Source organism: Ricinus communis, chromosome 1, assembly GCF_019578655.1.
Source record: "Ricinus communis isolate WT05 ecotype wild-type chromosome 1, ASM1957865v1, whole genome shotgun sequence".
NCBI classification, from domain to species: Eukaryota; Viridiplantae; Streptophyta; class Magnoliopsida; order Malpighiales; family Euphorbiaceae; genus Ricinus; species Ricinus communis.
Genome location: NC_063256.1, coordinates 9256555 through 9276187, shown reverse-complemented (window position 1 = coordinate 9276187; position 19633 = coordinate 9256555). Strand labels below are relative to the sequence as shown.

Here is a 19633-nt window from a genome sequence, read left to right as displayed (position 1 = left end):
AAGCTTAATTAAAATAAATTGTATCTAATATAAAGTAAAATTATTTAATTTATGTAATTAATTTTATATCTAATAAAAATAATTATATTATTTCCATTGAAACTCTATAATAGAGAATGGATATTATCGTTACTAACTAATCTTGCGATAACAGGTTGATTAATTACCTTTTATTTAATGTGAAATTAGATTATATTACTCTTACTAAAGCTAGAAAGATCCATTTAGATAGTAGTTATCTTTCAGCTTCCACCTAACTAATATATGCTTTCATGTATTATCATAAAATTATTAAATCACATAAGATTAAGAAAGTTATTAACCATCTATATATATATTTTTCATGAGATTCCACTTAGTAATATGTTATAAAACCATATCATGTAATGCTTTAATTAAAAAAAAAAACCTTTAACACGGTTATATAATAATTAAAAAATAATCAAGTAAAATAACAAAATTAAGTATTTAGTAAAATAAAATAATAACTAAATATAATTTAAAAAGTTAGTGGTTATACAATACCGCTAATTTACTATACACTAATATTAAGATCACATTTAATTTTTTTATAAAAATTTATAGTTAATATCTTTATGAATATGCCACACGTCATTTTCTCATTGAAAAACATGACATGATTTTATAAAATTTTACCACAAGAAATTTCATTGGGAAACTTAACCTTTTTTATATATTATATATATGTATATTTTTTTTATTAAATTTAAAATTATTAAAGTAAAATGATAATATAAAATATTTGTTAAAGTAAAATGTAGCTAAATACAATTATTTTCTTGTAATATAATATATTTATAAGTAAAATAAGATATTTTATATTAAAAATTTAAATTACAAGATTATCAATAATTGTAAATTAGTACAAATAAATAAAATAATATCACTAAATGCTTATTAAAATAAAATGGTAGCTAAATATAATAAAAATAATATTACTAGATAGAGGTTTAAAACATATTTAAAACCCCAAATCTTCTCCATAGTTACAAATAAAAGTTCTACTTGGAACGATGGTTACCATCTTTATTTACATATATTCAATTACATGTTACGTCAGTTATATTCATTTTAAAGTTTATATTTTTATTTTGAAACTTATAATATTGAGGTTACTTTTCTCCTTCCTCCCTTTGAAACTAATGAATAAAATGCCCCGCTGGTACTAAATTTTTGCCCCTTGTTTCTATTTGGTACCAAACCTTCTATTTGTTTCTTTTTGGTACCTCTCTTATTATTTCTTTTACTTCTACTAATACCAATAAGGATTCTGGCAGTTAAATGATGATGTGGCTGTCAGATTTATAAAAAACCACCCCCACTTGACACATATTTTTCTGACTCCTTTATTTAATCCTAGTCAACAAATCATTTGTGTCCCACCCCCAAATAAAACTGTGAAATGTGAAAAAAAAATCTCCAATCTCAAACCCTAGTTTTTACAAAAATTTGGCTTGATTCACTCTTTGGCTCCCCTATCTCTCATAATCGATTCTTAAGCTTCCTTGTACTTTACTTTGTCGAAGAAATAGAGCAAGAAACAGCTGAAAACTGTACTTAACCCAAAGGAATATACTTTTGGGGTTAAGAATTCTAATTATGCATATGGAAGGTCCACAAAATTATTCGTCTCTCGAACTAAGAGGAACCCTAGTCGCAAGTTTTGGGGATGCTTATTTGTAGTAAGTATAAGAGTGCTTTCCTTAGTTTACATTGCTCTAGCTTTAGTTGTAATGAAGGATTGTTCTTGTATAGGGATCAAGCTGTGTTTTTTAAGTGGCACGACGTATGGGTTAATGAAAGAACATTGGTGATGCTGCGAGAGTTAAGGCATTTCAATGCTAATCTGGAGAGATTTGAATATGAAATTATAAGTGAGCTGCTAAATGAGCACAGGAATGGAGTTAGTTTGCTAAATTCGAAGTTGAAGAAAATAAAAGAAGAAAAAAGGGAGCATGAAGTGTAGTATGCACCTGTATAAGCTTAGTTATTATATTATGGTTGGATTTCTGATTTATAAGATGTACTTTTGTTAGCTTAATTTGAAGATATACTTTGAATAAGTGGTAGGGTGTATTTTGAAAACATAGGTAGCTAGGTGGTGGTGGGGTGTGTTTTAAAAATAGTAGTTTTTAGGACTACTGTTACTTTTGTATTTTGATGATAAATGAATGAAATGAAATGAAATGTGGTTTTCTTCTTAGATTTCTGTGGTTTTTATTTTAATGTGATGATAAATAAGCATAGAAAATTATTATATGAATCAAGCTAGGAAACCGACAAATTGAGTGAGAATTTAATAATAAGCATAGCAATAACATACTGTCATTTTAATAATATAGGTTATTGATTGCTTTTAATAATCAAATATTTGAACAAAAAGTGAATGGATGGAGATTCCTGTGCAATATTTTGTTCATATCATGACAAAAAAATGAGCCCTACACCCAAGCTGTTAAAAGCCAGTATAAAAAAATTTATCAAAGGACCACATGTTAGGTCCACACAGATAACAACGACATAACAATCAAAACAAACGGTATTAATTAGCGTTTTAAAAACACAAAATAATTTTTTTTAGGTCTTCTTCATCTAAGACTTCTTTCCAATCTTAATTCCTTTGTTCTTTGTAGTTTCTAAAGGCACCCAAGTTTTCTTTTTTGTTGAAATACTTCCATTAATCTTTTATTTTTTTTTGTCTTGAAGCTTTATTATTGTACCAACTCTTTTCTTACTTATTGCACCACTTCCTTCATTCCTGACCTCTTTGCTTAACAACCTTTGGGGTCTGAAAGTCTTTTTTCTCTTAGCTTCAGTTTCTGGCTTTTTTGCACTTTCTTCTTTTTGCCTCTGTGAAAGTCTTCCAATGCTCAGATTTGGTAGTAGCTCATTCAATAGATCATTAATGCTCTTAATCTTTTTAATTGCAGTTTTTGAAGGTGATGCGATAGATTGTAAATGTGATTTCCACTATGAAGCATAATCCTGGAAATCAACTAAATTAGTTGGTATGTCAAGCCTAACTGCAACTGTTTTTGCTTGTGTTGCTGATGGTGTTACATTGAATAATTGTAAATAAAATCTCAAATTAGCATACCACTATTTTACATTACACAACTAAATATTAGAGGTGATAGATTACTTACCTGTGATAATGGTATTATTAGTGATAAATTATCAAATGTTGAAGCTGTCTTTAAAGGAGTTGTCCATATAGGAGCTCCATAGTCATCTTCATGATCAGGTTTATGTGTATCAAATATATTTGAAGCTCCATGATCATCTTTATGTGTATCAAATACATTTGAAGCTCCATGATCATCATCATGTGTATTAAAACAAGTGGCAGCATCACTTTGCACCTATAAGTACAACTCACAAGCTTGGTAAACCTAAACAAAAATACATTGATTAATACAAGCAAAAGTATATTCAGTAGATTAGTAGCTTACATTTTGTGCACTACTTTCACCCTTGGATCTCTTTTTCTTTTATTTTTTTATGTTTTCCTTTTCACCTGGTATAATATATTTATATTAGTTCATATGACATTTATGAAGTAAAATTAGCAGTATATGAGAGGAATACTTATAGGCAGTTTTTTCCTCCTCTAGCACTATGAAACCTCTTATTGTAGCCTTTAGCACTATAAATTGTGCTTGTCATCATAGAGCCTTTCTTTGTGACCTTGCCATTTTTTATTAGAGCTTCCATCTCTTCTTCCTCTAACCTTCTTTCTAGCAAGCCTGCCTTTTCTAGGTTTGATGGTTGGGGGATAAGACTGGTGGGGCAGTTGCCTTGGACCAAAATTCTTTACTAGTAGTTGGGTTAAGCAAATGGCTATAACATTTTAGGTATTTTTCAACCTTGGCGTACTTATGTAGATAAAATTCAGGATTTTCATTGTTATACCAAAGTGCACATAGCATGACAACAAAATATACTAGTTAGATCCCACCTCTTACATGTGTATGTCATTTCTTGTTTGTCAACTACAAACTATCCCTCTTACCTAACCACTTGAAACATGTCACCCCTATACCACTTTTTTCTAAACATCCAACAAAATTCTTTTGACTTTTCTAGTTTTTTAGGATTTTAGGGCAGTAAGCAAAGGCCACTCTTTTCATAGCATCCTTTTCATTATGTATCGTCTTTATAATTTTATTCTTATAATCTCATTCATAGCTATCATACCCTTGGTTCTAGCATCTAAGATAATATTGTTAAAACACTCACATAAGTTATTTAACAACATGTCACACTTAGCATTAGTCCTAAAATGAGACCTAGACCAATGATAAGGGGGGATCTTATTCATGTAGTTATGTCCCTGTTTTAATTCTGATGCTAACTTGTCCATTATTTTTTTAAAATATCTAGACATAACTTGCCCTAGCAGCATTCCACACAAGTTTTTTCGGTCTTAGACTATTAAATTTTATTTTAAAATTATTATGCACATATCTAACATAAAACCTATATTTACAATGAGGGAATAGTTCTTCAATGATAGGAATAAGACCATATTCCAAAATCACAACACAAAATTAATACCACATATATGTAAATTGCTTAAAAAAAAGGAAAATGTGAAGAATAATTACCTTATGCCTGTCACGCCTGAAGACCCAATGACAACTGTTTGATATCTTCAAATCTTCAGCCAGTAACTCCAAAAACCATTTCCAATATTGCTTGTTTTCTTTTTGGACAACAAGCCATGCTACTGGATAGATGCAGTCATTTGCATATACAACAACAGTTGTGAGAAGCTGTCCTCCAAATACCCTTTAAACCAACACTCATCTAGAGATATCAAAGGCCTACAAGACTTAAACCTTTCCTTTAATGCAGCAAATCATACATACATACTGTTAAAAACTCATTCATTCAAATAAAAACTATAGTGCTTCGTGGATTACTTCTCAACAGTTCTAGCTTGTAATCATGAAGTCTAGAAAGATGTTTTGTCTCATCACCATTATAAATTTCAATGCAGCATTTCTTGCTCTCCATACTTTAAGTCTTGATACATCAACACTACAGTCTTCTTTCACAGCTAGTATGATCCCCTGAATTGCCCAAGTGGGATCAGCTTTGTACCTTTCAACATAATTGTGAGCTGTCCATTTGGCATTAACATGCATATTGTATGTCTCTCTTAAACAGTTGTAAGTCAAACAAACTGACTTGATCTGAACTGTTTGTTTGTCTCTGTTCATCAGGTAAGCCCAAATGAAGAACTGACATCTTTTCTTGCACTTAGCTTTGTATTTCTTCCTTGTATTTAGTTCAAATATTACCTGGTTTCTAGTTTTGATTGATGAGCTCTTAACTACATCCCTGAATTATTTGAATGAACTGAATAGCATTCCAATATTGAAGATGGGATTCGTCAGTCTTCTCATTAAACACATGCCACTTGTGCTTCATTGAATGTGCATCACTGTCATCAATAGAAAAGGATGACAACAACTCATCTAATGGAGCATACACTGTCACATCTGAATCTTCACACAACTCCTCACCAGGTTGCCTAGCACTACCAGATCCAGATGGTATGCCCCTTTTAAGCTCCTTATCAATAAACTTCTCAAATATGGCATCATCATCAACATCTTCATCCTTGAGGTATTAATCAAAGTTCACAAACACACTGTCCTTTGAATCTACATCACTATTCTCACTACTCTTATAGTTGTCATCATCAATATTTTATTTATTCTACGGTTCCTCTCCTTTTATCTCAGACTTATTTTTCACAACCTCTTCACTAACATGTGGTTCCCCAACTTCTTCTATTCATTTAAATTTATCCCTTTTAAAAATATGCAATCATTTTACAATCTTCTACAGACATTGCCATTTCTAAAGCATCACTTTCAGTTTTAAGGCTTCTCAAACGATCATTCATACCCTTCTTAGGATGCTTCCATATAATAATTTTTATTTTTCAGGTTTCATTCTTAGCTCTTTAATCATTGAATCAATTTCTAACCTATAGATCTTATCTGAACTGCAAAATCAACAGCTCCCACATCCCATAGCTTACATTGACCTCTACCATCAACTCTATGATCATGCAAATACAAACTAAATTACTCAGAATTAGGCACTGTAAAATACAATAACCTAAATTAATTAAACATATATTAGTTAGTTTAATATAAGGAGTATTAATAAACATCATCAACATTCAATCGATAGAAGGGATTTCTTCACAGTAGCAAGTAATGAGAAAACCTTAACTCAATATTCATATTTAGTGTTTTCATGGTCAAATAATTTCCAAAGTAATGCAGCATAAAATACGCATACAAAGATGCAAATTTAACACGAAAAACAACTTCAATTCTTTGAATTACCACAGAAGAACTTAAGGTGTCTTTACTTATAGTATTCTAGTGGGCCTTCTCGTTTCTCCTTTACTCGCCAGTCAAGTGACATTGCTACCCAATCTCGAAATGTGCTTTGTTTCTGTGAAATGAAACTAGGAAGAGGAAGCTCAAAGAGTTTTGACAATGAAGGTGGAAGTAAGACGTTTTTCTTCTAAGTTAAAGGAAAGCAGTTACTCTTTCAGCTAAGGGTAAAATGTTTAATCGAGAGAAATTGTTTAGCAAAATATAAAGGTAAGTATTCAATATTTTAGGTAAAGGTAAGTATTAAATATTTTAGAGTTATTTATTTGGGGATGGAGCACAAATAATTTGCTGACTAGGATTAAATAAAGGAGTCGGCAAAACATGTGTCAAGTAGGGGTAATTTTTTATAAATCCGGCAACCACATTATCAATTAATTGTCAGAATCCTTATTGGTACTGGCGGAAATAACATAAATAATAGGAGGGGTACCAAAAAGAAATAAATTGAAGGTTTGGTACCAACTGGAAACAAGGGGCAAATATTTGGTATCAGTGGAACATTTTACCCAAAACTAGTCAAACGTCATTGTTTACTTCCACTTAAAGAACTACAATGTGATAGAAAGTGATAGAAAATGATTAAAAAGAAGTGCTACTTATCAACAACTATGGTGGAAGAAGCTTGAGAAAAACAGGAAGCAGGAGGGAATGAGCTAAGGGAAAGAAAAATAGACAAAGGAAAGTTCAAACAAAAATAAATATTAATTCTAGGGTTTTTCAACCTCTATGACCCACTTTACATGGATGTTTGACTGCTACATCAGCTAAAATTAGCCTGAATACAAGTAGATACTAATGCCTGAAACAAAAATAAAAGGTAAGGTATCAGAAAGAAAAATATTAAAAAATTGATACTAAGTGATACAAAGTGGAAAGACAAGGCTATTTACGTTACTTTCTTTTTCTACTTATATATTTAATTTGATAGTAAACATATAATTTAATTTGAGTAAAATTTTAAGTTTTAATTTCTAATTCTTATATATAATTAAACAAAATTCAAAAACTAAAAAGATTGACTAATTCTTTTTGTGAATAATTATTTTCCACTTACAATAAAAGAATTGTATTTCTTAATATTTTTCGGCTTTAATTATTTCATAATTTTTTTTAGTAAATATTATTAACTTCCTAATTTTTGGTCTGATATGCTTAGTTCTCTTTTCTAGTTTTTTTTTTAATGTCGTTTTCTGGATTTTTAATTATACTAAAACTTCCTTTGCATTTTGATAAAATTAATTGCTAATCTGTTGTATAAAGTCAATGCAATAAAGAATCAAATTAATTAAAAATTATAACTCGATCCTTAAAATGTATTACCAATCAAATTCATTTCAAAAAAAACTAATTTTAAAATAATATTTTTTAAGATTAATTTTTTTTTTACTTGATGTGATTAACACAATTTAATTCTACCAAACCTAAACATTTTAAAAACTCTTGCCAATATTATTAATTTGTTATATAATTTAAGAGTGTGCGCCGTAATAAATCATCGTATGTGAATAAAATAAAATAAACTATTTTTGACTTCACATTTTACTTATGCGTGTAAGTGTCACAGGGGAACATTGCTCGATAGAAGATAACACCACCTGAGTTACAGAAGAGTCATCCGGTGTGATTGCCTCTCGAATTCGAATTCTGCCATGGCCAATCTCGCAGACTTCTCTCTTTTTCTCCGGTCAACACCCTCCCTTGTCCCCTCCTATCCGAAAACCACAATCAACAGAACGTTAAAACTCCAACTCCGGTGCTCAATCACAGAGCAATCGACTACTACAATTTCCCCTGGCGGAAATTCCCAATCACCAGCGGATTGCGTGATTGTAGGAGGCGGAATTAGCGGCCTATGCATCGCCCAAGCTCTCTCTACCAAGCACCGTGATATAGCTACCAATGTGATTGTCACTGAGGCCAGAGACCGCGTTGGTGGCAACATCACAACCATCGAAAGAGACGGTTATCTTTGGGAAGAGGGCCCCAATAGTTTCCAGCCCTCCGATCCTATGCTAACCATGGTGGTACGTAATCATTATATACATAGCCTCAAACTATTCAATTTTCTTACGATTGAATAAAATGTTGTTATTTTTGTAGGTGGATAGTGGGTTAAAAGATGATTTAGTTTTGGGAGATCCTAATGCGCCTCGTTTTGTGCTCTGGAATGGGAAATTGAGACCAGTTCCGTCAAAGCCTACTGACTTGCCCTTTTTTGACTTGATGAGCTTTGGTGGGAAAATTAGAGCTGGATTTGGTGCTCTTGGACTTCGACCTCCACCACCAGTTTGTTCTCTTTAACTTTCTTTTCATAAAAGTGTATGTTTTTAGTTTATAGTTGCAGATTTTTTATTATGCGTTTATTATTATTGTTACTGTTATTATTACTGTTATTATTATTATCTGTCAACAATATTGTCTTTCTCATTATCTTAAGATTTTTGTTAAGGTGACAGGGACATGAGGAGTCAGTTGAAGAGTTTGTCCGGCGTAATCTTGGTGATGAAGTTTTTGAGCGTCTAATCGAGCCCTTTTGTTCAGGTATAATTATCTTGTTTGTTTGTTTGTTTTCTCTTTCCATATCTCAGTTTGTGATTGTTATAATCTCATTTCAAAAATTCCGTTCGCGTGATTGTTGTTAGGTTAGGTCTTTCCCAGTTGAAAGTGATGCATTTCTTTTGGGGTTTGTTTGAGTAGGATTCATTTGCGGAAGCTGATATTTCAGTTGTATTTTACTCCTGGTATGAAATTGTAGTATTGCATGAAATCCATTGGACTGATTTCTATTTAATCCTTCATGATCATGGTGTTATTGTAACATTGAGCCGTGTAAGATGAGGAATTTGTTGCTGCATCATCCAAATCGCATTAATCAAGCTAACTGCAGTCAGTTAGTTCCTTGTGACGAGTTACCCCTCAAACTTATCATTTTGCAAATGAAAATTCTTCAATGTTCTAAAAGTTACAATACAATATGGTATAGTTTGAATGTTTGTGGTTACTGGTTTTATCTAAATTTTTTGTTATGTGCAGGTGTTTATGCAGGTGATCCTTCAAAACTAAGCATGAAAGCAGCATTTGGAAAAGTTTGGAAGCTGGAGCAAATTGGTGGCAGTGTCATTGGCGGCACTTTCAAAACAATTCAGGAGAGAAATAAGATACCCAAGCCTCCTCGAGACCCGTAAAATAATCTGCATGCATTGAGCATCCTTGTTATAATTCTTTCTTCATGTTCAAATTCTTAAGGTTAGTATCTTTCAGGCGCTTACCAACACCGAAGGGTCAAACAGTAGGATCTTTTAGAAAGGGACTTATCATGTTGCCTGATGCGATTGCCAAAAGGTAATGCTTCCCCCACTGGAGTGCCATTTCATGAGAAGTATTTATTCTGTTTGGCTGGTAGCTATCCTTCTTTACTGACCGAAGTCCATCCACAGCCACTGTTCTCCAGTGTTTTTTTCTTCTGAAGATTTTTAGCCCTTGAATATCCACTGTTGTTTTGCAGGTTGGGTAGCAATGTTAAATTGTCTTGGAAGCTTTCAAGTATTACTAAATTGGAAAATGGAGGGTATAGTCTAACATTTGAAACACCTGATGGGTCAGTTTCGCTGCAAACGAAAAGTGTTGTAATGACAGTTCCATCCCACATTGCAAGCAGCTTCTTACATCCTCTTTCTGTACGCTATGTTCTCAAACCAATTTCAATTTTTTCCTTTTTACTTCTTGTTATCAATTGAAAGTTCAATAGTTGATTCTGGCCAAGCTCTTTCTTGTTTTAGTGTCTAATTTCATAAACCTCTTACGCGCTAAGTTTATGATATGAAGGAAAATACTATTATTGACTGTGTCATGCCTCATGCCTATAGGCTGCTCAATCGGTATTCATTTTTTGACTGTAGGTTCTATTGTTGGAAATGGTTTCAAGATTTTGAATTACATTTATCAAATGCTAATGACCCAACAAGCACAGCAGCAATCTGTTTATTACTATAAACTGAAGTCCAGTACATCTACCAACAAGTAGTCTGAGTTTTGGATTAGCTCCTTTATTAGCCCAAATTTCACATGTTAAGCTAGCTTATAGTTTTGATAGTCTCAGTAGTGGCTTATAATCTACTAATTTCTTTGAATGTCTGCTAGGTCATTCTAAAGGTTATTTCCCCCTCTTGAGAAATAATTCAATTGATATCCTTATTGGCAATGCTTTTATTATCCAAGATATTGAAATAATCCTTTGCAATGTCTGATTATAAGAAGAACCACGTATCATTAAACAAACATGCTGTTTAACTATCAAAATTAAAATACAAATTTCTGAACGTGCACTCTTGTTTGCAGGCTGCTGCTGCTGACGCCCTATCAAAATTTTATTACCCGCCAGTTGCAGCAGTGTCAGTTTCATACCCAAAAGATGCAATTCGGGCAGAATGCTTAATAGATGGTGAGCTTAAGGGGTTCGGCCAGTTGCATCCACGGAGCCAAGGGGTAGAAACATTAGGTGAGTGCTTTACTGTAGATTATCATTTCCAATTGCTGTGGTCCATCGTAAACATGATCCTGCACCTAAAAGTCGCAATCTAAGCATAAAATGGGAACAAATATTCCTCCATTTGTTTACTGAAATAATGATGCCAAACTTTGCTCTTGTTTTGTTGATTTCTCAGGAACTATATACAGCTCCTCACTTTTTCCCAATCGTGCACCAGCAGGAAGGATTTTGCTCTTGAACTACATTGGAGGGGCGACCAATCCTGGGATTTTGTCCAAGGTAAGATATTTTGTATAAGATGATATGGATATCTGTCATTTATATGCTAGATGTAGATTATGGACGTGATGGTGAGATTTAAGAACAAGTGTGGTTGTGGGGCTATTAGTGAAGTGACCTCATGTAATAATGTTTCAGTTGGGATTTTCCATTTAGGTATTTCATTTAGTCAACATAATTGCCACCACTAGCACTGTGCACTTTTCCTTTGGATAATCTGAATAATTGGTTTAAATTTTCGAAAAATAAAAAATTCAGAGCTTTGTATTATTAGATGTGGTTGATATGGTGCCTGCAGCTAAATTCTTCATACTGCCTTTCTTTTGCCCATCTTGTTCATTCGATGGTTCACTTTTTCTCTTTCCATCCAGACGGAAACTGAACTTGTAGAGGCAGTTGACCGTGATTTGAGGAAGATGCTCATAAAACCCAATGCGAAGGATCCATTTGTTCTAGGTGTGCGAGTGTGGCCCCAAGCCATTCCACAATTCTTGGTTGGTCATTTAGATATCCTAGATAGTGCAAAAGGTGCTCTGGGAGATGCAGGCTTGGAAGGGCTGTTTCTTGGGGGCAACTATGTATCAGGCGTTGCTTTGGGCCGATGTGTGGAAGGAGCATATGAAGTTGCAGCAGAGGTGACCAATTTCCTCTCGCAGAATGCTTATAAATGATGAGCGATTCTTGTGGATTTTATGGAAGGGTTTCATTATGCTGTAGCACAGCAGACTAAGTAAATTCTCTTCGGCTATTCTGTGAAGTTATTGAGTTAGCTTAGCTTATTTGCGGAGGAATAACTTGTAAATTTTTCTACCTTTCATGAATGTATTTAGTTGATGCTTAGCTGTCATTTCCACTAGTAAAATGTAATTTCACCATTGCTATTGCTTATTCATTACAAGCATACAATCCGTCTGACAGGCGTGAATACAAAAGATTTTGGCAGTCGAACATTTTTCCTGTACCCTCTTTTACAAACACAAACAGCAGCTTTAGCCTATGGGCTTGAAGTTCTCTCGGTCTCACCAAGTCGCCAGGCACTAAATCTATGATATGTTACAGCCGTGGGCTAAATCCAATGTTACCCATGAGCTGCCCTGCCCTAATCGGGACCGAGCGAATTGGAGGTGCGGCTACTAGCCTGATTAGTGGTCATAGATAGGCCAGCATATATTTTTGTTTCTTTCAGAAAACATATGCTCGAATATTATGCTGTAACCCCAATGGGCAGTGAAAAAGTAGATATCCAGTACAAATGGTTTGAAAAACAACAAAAGAAATTCATATGCAGGAGTTTGATGATTCAAACTACTATGGGTGGTAATTTTTTATATAAACAAAGCAGGATTCAAATGTTTTCCCAAATGAGCTCAAGCACCACAGTTGGAAAATATGGCTGGCACTCGATGGACATTGAAACTTGGCAAGGGGGTGGGGGGAGGGGCCAACAATAGTCTCCAGGCTAGGTAAACTACCCAGGCGGCCAATTGTCTCATTGTCTAGAAATACTCAGTATTTCCACACAAAGTTAACAGAAAGTCTGAGGCTATTGAGTTTATTATTAGATAAATAAAAAAGGGGGTCCATAAAGCAAGCCTAAACAAAGGATCATGCCCCACTAGAGACATACTTACGTGGGGAAATAAAAAAGGCAAATCTGAAGTTTGACTGTTGAAAAAAATCAGTAACTTCAAAGGCATACATTATTATCAGACACGATGATGAAAAGGAAACGCATAGAAGCACACATTCACAGCTGGGTAGAGAAAAGAATGAATGTAAAGAAGGAAAAGGATTTGGTCCAAGGAACAAAAACCCCAATAAGGCTTCTGGAGAAGGTACAAAAATGTTGATATCATTAAACTTAAAGTTGAAACTAAAAACACAAATACTTGTGTTTAGGGACCAAAAAGTCTTATTGGAAGAAGTAAAAAAAAAAAAAAAAGGAAAAAAAAAAAAGAGTGCTATGATAGCCAATGGAAGCAAACATTATGGTAGGGGTGGTGGGGAACATTTTCTTTCCTTTTTTCTTGATTTGTTTTATTTCCAACTTTCCTTTTCTTTTTTTTTTTACTTTCATGGCATTTGTCGTTTCTTTAGCTTCAAGCAAGATTTCTTGTTCCCCTTCACCTTAAAGAAAACATATATTAGTCCATAATTTGACACATGGATTCTACACGTGAGTAAGAGCTGTTGAACAAAGAAAAAATGAAGAATGTAAACATCTTGCTTTGTCTTTCCTTTCCTTCCCTTTTCTTTTTTTTATTTTTTTCTCCCCATCTTTTCCTTGTGTTCCCAAATTGAATTGATTGCATGTCTCCAATTTAGTATGTCAGGATTTCTTGTTCCGTTCAGGATGAAGAACATTGGAATCTAAATTTCATAATTATCAGGCAACGCCAACTCAGCTTTTCTCACCAGTTATGTTACATGTCAAAAAATTTAAGATCACTAATGATCAAATCACAGTCCAAAATAATGACTACATATTTTTTCCTGTGGCAAGGGGGCTTAAAGTAGAAAATAAAGATGCATAATTCATAATTCATTAGAATAATGTAACCTTTATAAATTGCACGTAGCAAGATATAAATGAATAATAATAATAATAATAATAATACTAAATAGTTTTAGATATACATACTGTAAATGAAACACCTAGGACCATGAATAGAGGTCGACATTCAAATGTCTGCTATGGTGTATTCTTTGCAAAAGCTGAAGCATCAACATCTCCAATGGTTGTTTTATGGAAATATACAATGTCACAAAAAAGGATCATTGAAGTACAAAAGAATGGTGTCACTCCATTGAAGAACATATACAGTCTCTTAATAATGCAAACTGTACCCAATGCCTCCATGCGCAACTCGATAATCTAATCCATTGAACATTGATATGAGATTGTATCTTAATGTGTTAACTTCAATGCTTGTTTCTGCCGTTTAGAAGGGTCCCAATACCAATGCTTTTTTTTTTTTTTTTTGTGTCCTTTTCTTTTTTTCTCAGTCTCTATTGCTTGTCCACATTCATCCCTTCACTCTTCTTCAAAGCCTTAGCCCACTTAACTAGTTTAGTCTCACTCCATTGCATTCGCTTATCTTCTCCTTACTTCCAACATTAGTTTTATTCTTTTTCTTTTTTTATATGTTTGGACAATGTTTTGATCAAATCTTTGATTTGAATAGTAAGTTAACTCGACAAAACCCTGTATAATTGGCATATGAACCACATTAAAGTTAAGCTAAAACCGAAATGATGACAGCCTAAGTCGGCTCCTGCTGGACACGTGTAGGTGTCGGGCCAACGAGTTACACGAAACAAATGGCTGCCCCCACTTCATTCTATTTATAGCTTCGAATCTAAGGTGGCGGCTTTAACCTGTGCTTCTACTAGTTCCACTCCAGAACATCTCAAAAGAAAAGCAAGGAAAATTGTTTTAGAAAAATGGGCAGAGGAGGCTCTACTAGTTCTTCCTCGTCACTTGAAAGCAGCAATTACCCAGTTTTATCAAGCAGGTCTTCTCTTTATCAGCACCAAAACAGAGACCTTAGCACTGATCTTAGGCTTGGACTTAGCATCTCAACCTCCCAACATCCCAACCTTTACAATTCTATACCAAGGTATCTACATCTATGTGATGTCGTATGTATTACCTAACACATTTCAGCAGTTCATGTCATTGGTTCTGTATGTTTGTAAATGACTAATTGCTCTTTTTTTTTTTTTGGCTGATTCATTAGCGAGTCAGATTGGCCACCCATCAAGCCACTTCTGAAGAAGGCTCTAGCAGCAGAAGAAGAAAATGAGTGCAACAGTGCCACCTTCTATGTTAAAGTTTACATGGAAGGCATCCCAATTGGCAGGAAACTTGACCTATTAGCCCATGATGGTTACCATGACTTGATAGCCACTCTTGATCATATGTTCAGCACCAACATTCTCTGTTAAGTGTCTTTCATTTTTATCAATTTCTTTTTCTTTTTGGGATTTCCTGAAATGTCTGTTCCTGTGGAGAATTATCATAGTGACAAGCTGTATATTAATTTGATTCAAGCAGGGGCTGAAATGGATTGTGAAAATTTTGAGCAATGTCATGTGTTAACATATGAAGATAAGGAAGGAGACTGGTTGATAGTTGGGGATGTTCCATGGGAGTAAGTTTCCACATCTCATTCTCATTCCTTTAATTATTTTTTAACAGTTGTAAACATGTTTAAGAAAAAAGGGTTGATTACTTATCATCATAGCAATTTGACTGTTTTACAGGATGTTCTTATCTTCCGTCAAGAGACTGAAGATCACAAAGGCAGACATTTAGGCAGTTGCTTTCTTTCTGAACCTGCAGGATAGAAAATATATATGTATCTAGGCATGCAGGAAGATGGTAGTGAAAAATGTTTGAGAATCACAGATCATGTACATTCCCCTCAACAGATATGATAGAAGAGGAAAAAAGAAAAAAGAATTTTGCTTTTTGGTTGTATATTATCTATTTCTAATGTTCTGTAATGTTTCATTAGAGATCTATTGCCCACAAATTGGATTATGACTATAATTACTTGCACATAATTATAGAAGAAAAATGAACTTGCCAATGACTTCAAGATTGAGATAATTAGCATGAAATCTTAAATGTTAATATTGATTAGTTAGTATTAAGTCTAACAGAATAAAGAATTGAAGGTTCATTCTATAATCTGATTCAGATTATAATTTCTATCTCTGAAGAAGCTTTAGTACTTGTAGATTGTAGAGCATTTGCTTAATTGGGTAACAGGAGTAGCACCAGAGCTTTGAGGTAATTCAGATATTGCTTCAAAAACATATCTGATGCTTAGTTTATTCAGGAATCAAGAATTTTGCAAGGAAAGGGATTATGTATTTAGTTGAATGACAAAAACCATATGCAGGAGTCAACTAAATAAGATCCTGACCTTTTTCTGTGGTCGGAACAAATTAGATTTGGTTTCTTGCATAAAGAAACTAAAACTAAATGTCTCGTTGTAAACTGAATGTTCCTCCACAAATTAACTTTGGATGATTCTAAAGATTTTAAGAAGCATAAGAAAATTAAAATTAAAAAAGTTGTTAATGTAGGTAGATAGATGTGGCTCACTCCTAAAGATCTCTTGCCAACATTCTCTTTTTCTTTTCTTTTTAAATGATTAACTTTAATTATCTCTTTTTCCATATATATATATATATATATATATATATATAAACAGTAGCCTCTCTTCAACACAAGATGGCCATCAAATGTACCCACCATCTTTTCTCTCACTCACCATTTTATTCTCATTCTTGGGCGTCCGCAGATTTTGAATTTATATATATATATATATATATATTGGCAAATAAATTCATGATTATCAATAAGAAAAAAGTACTCGTGTTCTTTTTATTACATTTATTATCATTATTTGTTATTTATTATTTTTACTGTATTAAAATATCAGAAACATAATTTTTTAATTCTTTAAATTTACAGTTTTGACCGACTTTCTTTTGAACAATTTTGACAAACAACTAAAAATAATTAAAAAAATATAACAAAAGGAGTAACTATTTATATTTATATTATAGATTTTTATAAAAGAAACATTAAAAATAATTTCTTTTATTAATTTTAGTAATTTTTTTATAAAAAAATTGGCTATTATTAATCCTCATTATTTAGAGATTTCGCCCACTTGAGTTCCAAGCCCGACCTTACTTAATGGGTCGTTTGCGATGAAATGATGACAAACAGAAACAGTCCAAACCTCATGCGAAGGCCTTTTCTCGTCTGCATTTGCTCAAGTACTGATCCATCCATGATGACATGTATTTCTAGGACACTTTATGGGAGGCCCATAATTGGGCTTCTGAACCCCAGAAAACCCTAAGCCCAGAAATACTACTCACTAAGTGAAGTCTAGACCTGTTCATGGGCGGGCCTGGACGGGCTCGAGCCGGGCCTGACTTGATTTTGGACGAGCCCGAGCCCGCCCAGGCCCGAAATTTTTTTAATATCTCTGAGCCCAAGCCCAAGCCTAAAATTTTTTTAAAAATCCGGCCCGGCCCGATCAATTGTTAAACCTGTAAAAAGATGTCGGACCGGTGCGGGTTCGGGTCGGACCTGACCCGGCCCGACCAACAATTCAACATAAATATTCAAAATTTCAAGGCAAATTCACATTTCCTACAAAACAAAAAAATTTAAATTAATAAGTATTTTATATAAATAAAAATAACTAGTAAGCTAAATCAATATATAAATAATAAACTTACCTAAAAATCCATAAGCTTCTTCTAAGCCATCAATATATGAGTGTTCCATTTCAAGCTACAGCAATATATATAAATAACTAGGAAAATTTAAAGCCATTGAAAACGAACAGATCTGGAAAAATGCGGCCGCACAGATCTCTAAAAATAAATAAATCACTTCACATGTAACACAAAAATTAACAATTTTCTAGATCTAACTCTAACTGACGAGTAACATTTATACAATACAAGCAAAAAAAAAAAAGATGGAGGAGACGGCTGGGATAGCGCCGAGGTTACCGATGATCTGGTTTTTAACTTCTCTAAGAGCTTTTAGCTTGACGTCGAGGTCAGGTGAAGTGAGTCATGCAAGGAGGTCCATAGGACGGTGAGTGACGGCGGTGGATGCGGTCTGCATGGTGGCGGAGCGGCATCAATAACGAGCGAGCCGATCTTAAAAGGAGAGAAGAAAAAAAAAGACAAATAGAGCCAAGAAGAAAGGTATGTCAGAGATGGCCGGGGAGGAGTACGGTGGTGCGTGAGGTGGAGTGCAAGAGTTGATGCTGTATAATGCGGTGAAATGTGAGTATTGTTTTTGATTCTGTGTTGTCTGTTTATTTTTGAATTTTGCAGGAGAGTGGTTACTTTTGTTGTTTTTTTGTAAATGTAATGAGGAAAAAATGAGAAAGAGAATTTGGAATTACTTAGTGGATGGGCTAACCGGGAAAGACACGGGTGGGCAGTACAATGAGACAAAATATTTTATGCATGAAAAGATGATTTTAATCGGGCCGGGCTTGAATTTTTATATGAAAGCCCAAGCCCGGCCCGAAGACTACGGGCTTTTTTCAGGTTCGGGCCGGGCCGGGCTTGTATACAAAATTTGTTGTCCAAACCCGGCCTGAAAAGTGCGGGTCTAGGCGGGCCGGGCGGGTACCCAGGCCCATGAACAGGTCTATTGAAGTCCACGACTCAAAAACATTAAAAAGATAAAGGCAAAAGGTTAAAAAAAAATAAAACAAAACTCTTTTTGATTCAATTTCACCCTTTACTTTTCTAAAATTGTTCAATTAAACCCAATTTGGTAACTCTTTAACTACTCCGTTAGTGGTGGAACCCAATGATATTTATAGCCAATAGCATGCTAACATATAGATATATTTTCCTAATTATATTTTTAATATAAGTGATATAAATAATTAACTAGATTAAAATTCCAATATATTAACTTTTTAGGTAATATAACCATCACTCGTCCCCTCTCCATCACCGGCTTGCTCCATCACCACTTATTGGGCCTAAAACCTACCATACCACCTTTGTTGCCTTCAATAAACCCGTCAATAACCCATGGCTTCCATCAAAACAATAGCCATCAACACTCTCGCCTCTGCCTTGAACAGCTCTGTCTTTGCTACCCTCACCTTCACCTTGAACAACTTTGCCTTCGCTAATGATGAAGAACAACGGCCAACAACAAATTCGGTTTGTTGGTAATGGAGAAAGTGCAAGGTGTTGATGGTAATACTATGATGAACAACAGATCAAGATTTAGCCACCCTTGCCTCCACCTTGAATAGCTTTTGCCTTCGATAATAATGAAGAACAACGATAAAGAATACAACAACAAATTCGGTTTGATATTTTCTTTTGCAGATGGGAATTTGATGGTGGTGGAACAATCTTCTTGCACTGATGTGAGGTGGTTGATTTTGCACGGCGGTAGAATGGTCTTCGACGGTGATGACTGTTTTGTTGATTATTTATTTGTTATTAATTTTTTTATTTGTTTATATTGAATATGTTTTCTTATTTTTAATTGAGCTAATTTGGTTTTATTTATTTCAAAAGAAAGAAAATAAATGAAAGTTCGATGTCAATGTATTATTAGTCTATATTTTAAATGGGTTCCATTACTAACTGAGTAGTTAACACTAACATTAATTAAGGTGTAATTGAACATTTTCAATTTGGTTAATGGCTTTATTTTGTACCTTTTGCCAAAAATAAATAAGAAAAGGTAATGCAGATTAAACAATAGACTAGTATTGCCGAAAATAACGTGTGATGAACTGGTATCTGTCTCAATTCTTTTGACCCCTTTCATCCCAATCCTTTTTTAATGCACGTTCCAAGCATAATCGACAATTAAAACTAATCTCCACATAAC

The 19633-nt window shown here is 33.8% G+C and overlaps 2 protein-coding genes across 2 annotated transcripts; both read left to right on the top strand.

Moving 5' to 3' along the window:
• The first annotated feature begins 7984 nt into the window (after window positions 1-7984).
• On the top strand, window positions 7985-12156 carry LOC8265866 (protoporphyrinogen oxidase 1, chloroplastic). The gene is made up of 9 exons (XM_002515127.4): window positions 7985-8470; window positions 8547-8732; window positions 8903-8987; window positions 9480-9627; window positions 9708-9788; window positions 9952-10123; window positions 10785-10944; window positions 11111-11214; window positions 11586-12156. Exons 1-9 carry the CDS (start codon window positions 8096-8098, stop codon window positions 11883-11885), a joined length of 1611 nt encoding a protein of 536 aa, XP_002515173.1. The 5' UTR covers window positions 7985-8095; the 3' UTR covers window positions 11886-12156.
• A 1900-nt stretch (window positions 12157-14056) lies between these two features.
• On the top strand, window positions 14057-15812 carry LOC8265867 (auxin-responsive protein IAA30). Its single transcript, XM_002515128.4, has 4 exons — window positions 14057-14834; window positions 14955-15157; window positions 15272-15368; window positions 15481-15812. Exons 1-4 carry the CDS (start codon window positions 14659-14661, stop codon window positions 15530-15532), a joined length of 528 nt encoding a protein of 175 aa, XP_002515174.1. The 5' UTR covers window positions 14057-14658; the 3' UTR covers window positions 15533-15812.
• The last annotated feature ends 3821 nt before the right edge of the window (window positions 15813-19633 follow it).

Bases quoted from the DNA above. Each gene is read 5' to 3' on its own strand.
- LOC8265866 (XM_002515127.4), top strand. From the start codon at position 8,096: ATGGCCAATCTCGCAGACTTCTCTCTTTTTCTCCGGTCAACACCCTCC. The intron at 9,628-9,707 runs GTAAAATAATCT...AGTATCTTTCAG, and splicing joins CCCAAGCCTCCTCGAGACCC to GCGCTTACCAACACCGAAGG. The intron at 11,215-11,585 runs GTAAGATATTTT...CTTTCCATCCAG, and splicing joins ATCCTGGGATTTTGTCCAAG to ACGGAAACTGAACTTGTAGA.
- LOC8265867 (XM_002515128.4), top strand. From the start codon at position 14,659: ATGGGCAGAGGAGGCTCTACTAGTTCTTCCTCGTCACTTGAAAGCAGC. The intron at 14,835-14,954 runs GTATCTACATCT...CTGATTCATTAG, and splicing joins CTTTACAATTCTATACCAAG to CGAGTCAGATTGGCCACCCA. The intron at 15,158-15,271 runs GTTAAGTGTCTT...TGATTCAAGCAG, and splicing joins GTTCAGCACCAACATTCTCT to GGGCTGAAATGGATTGTGAA.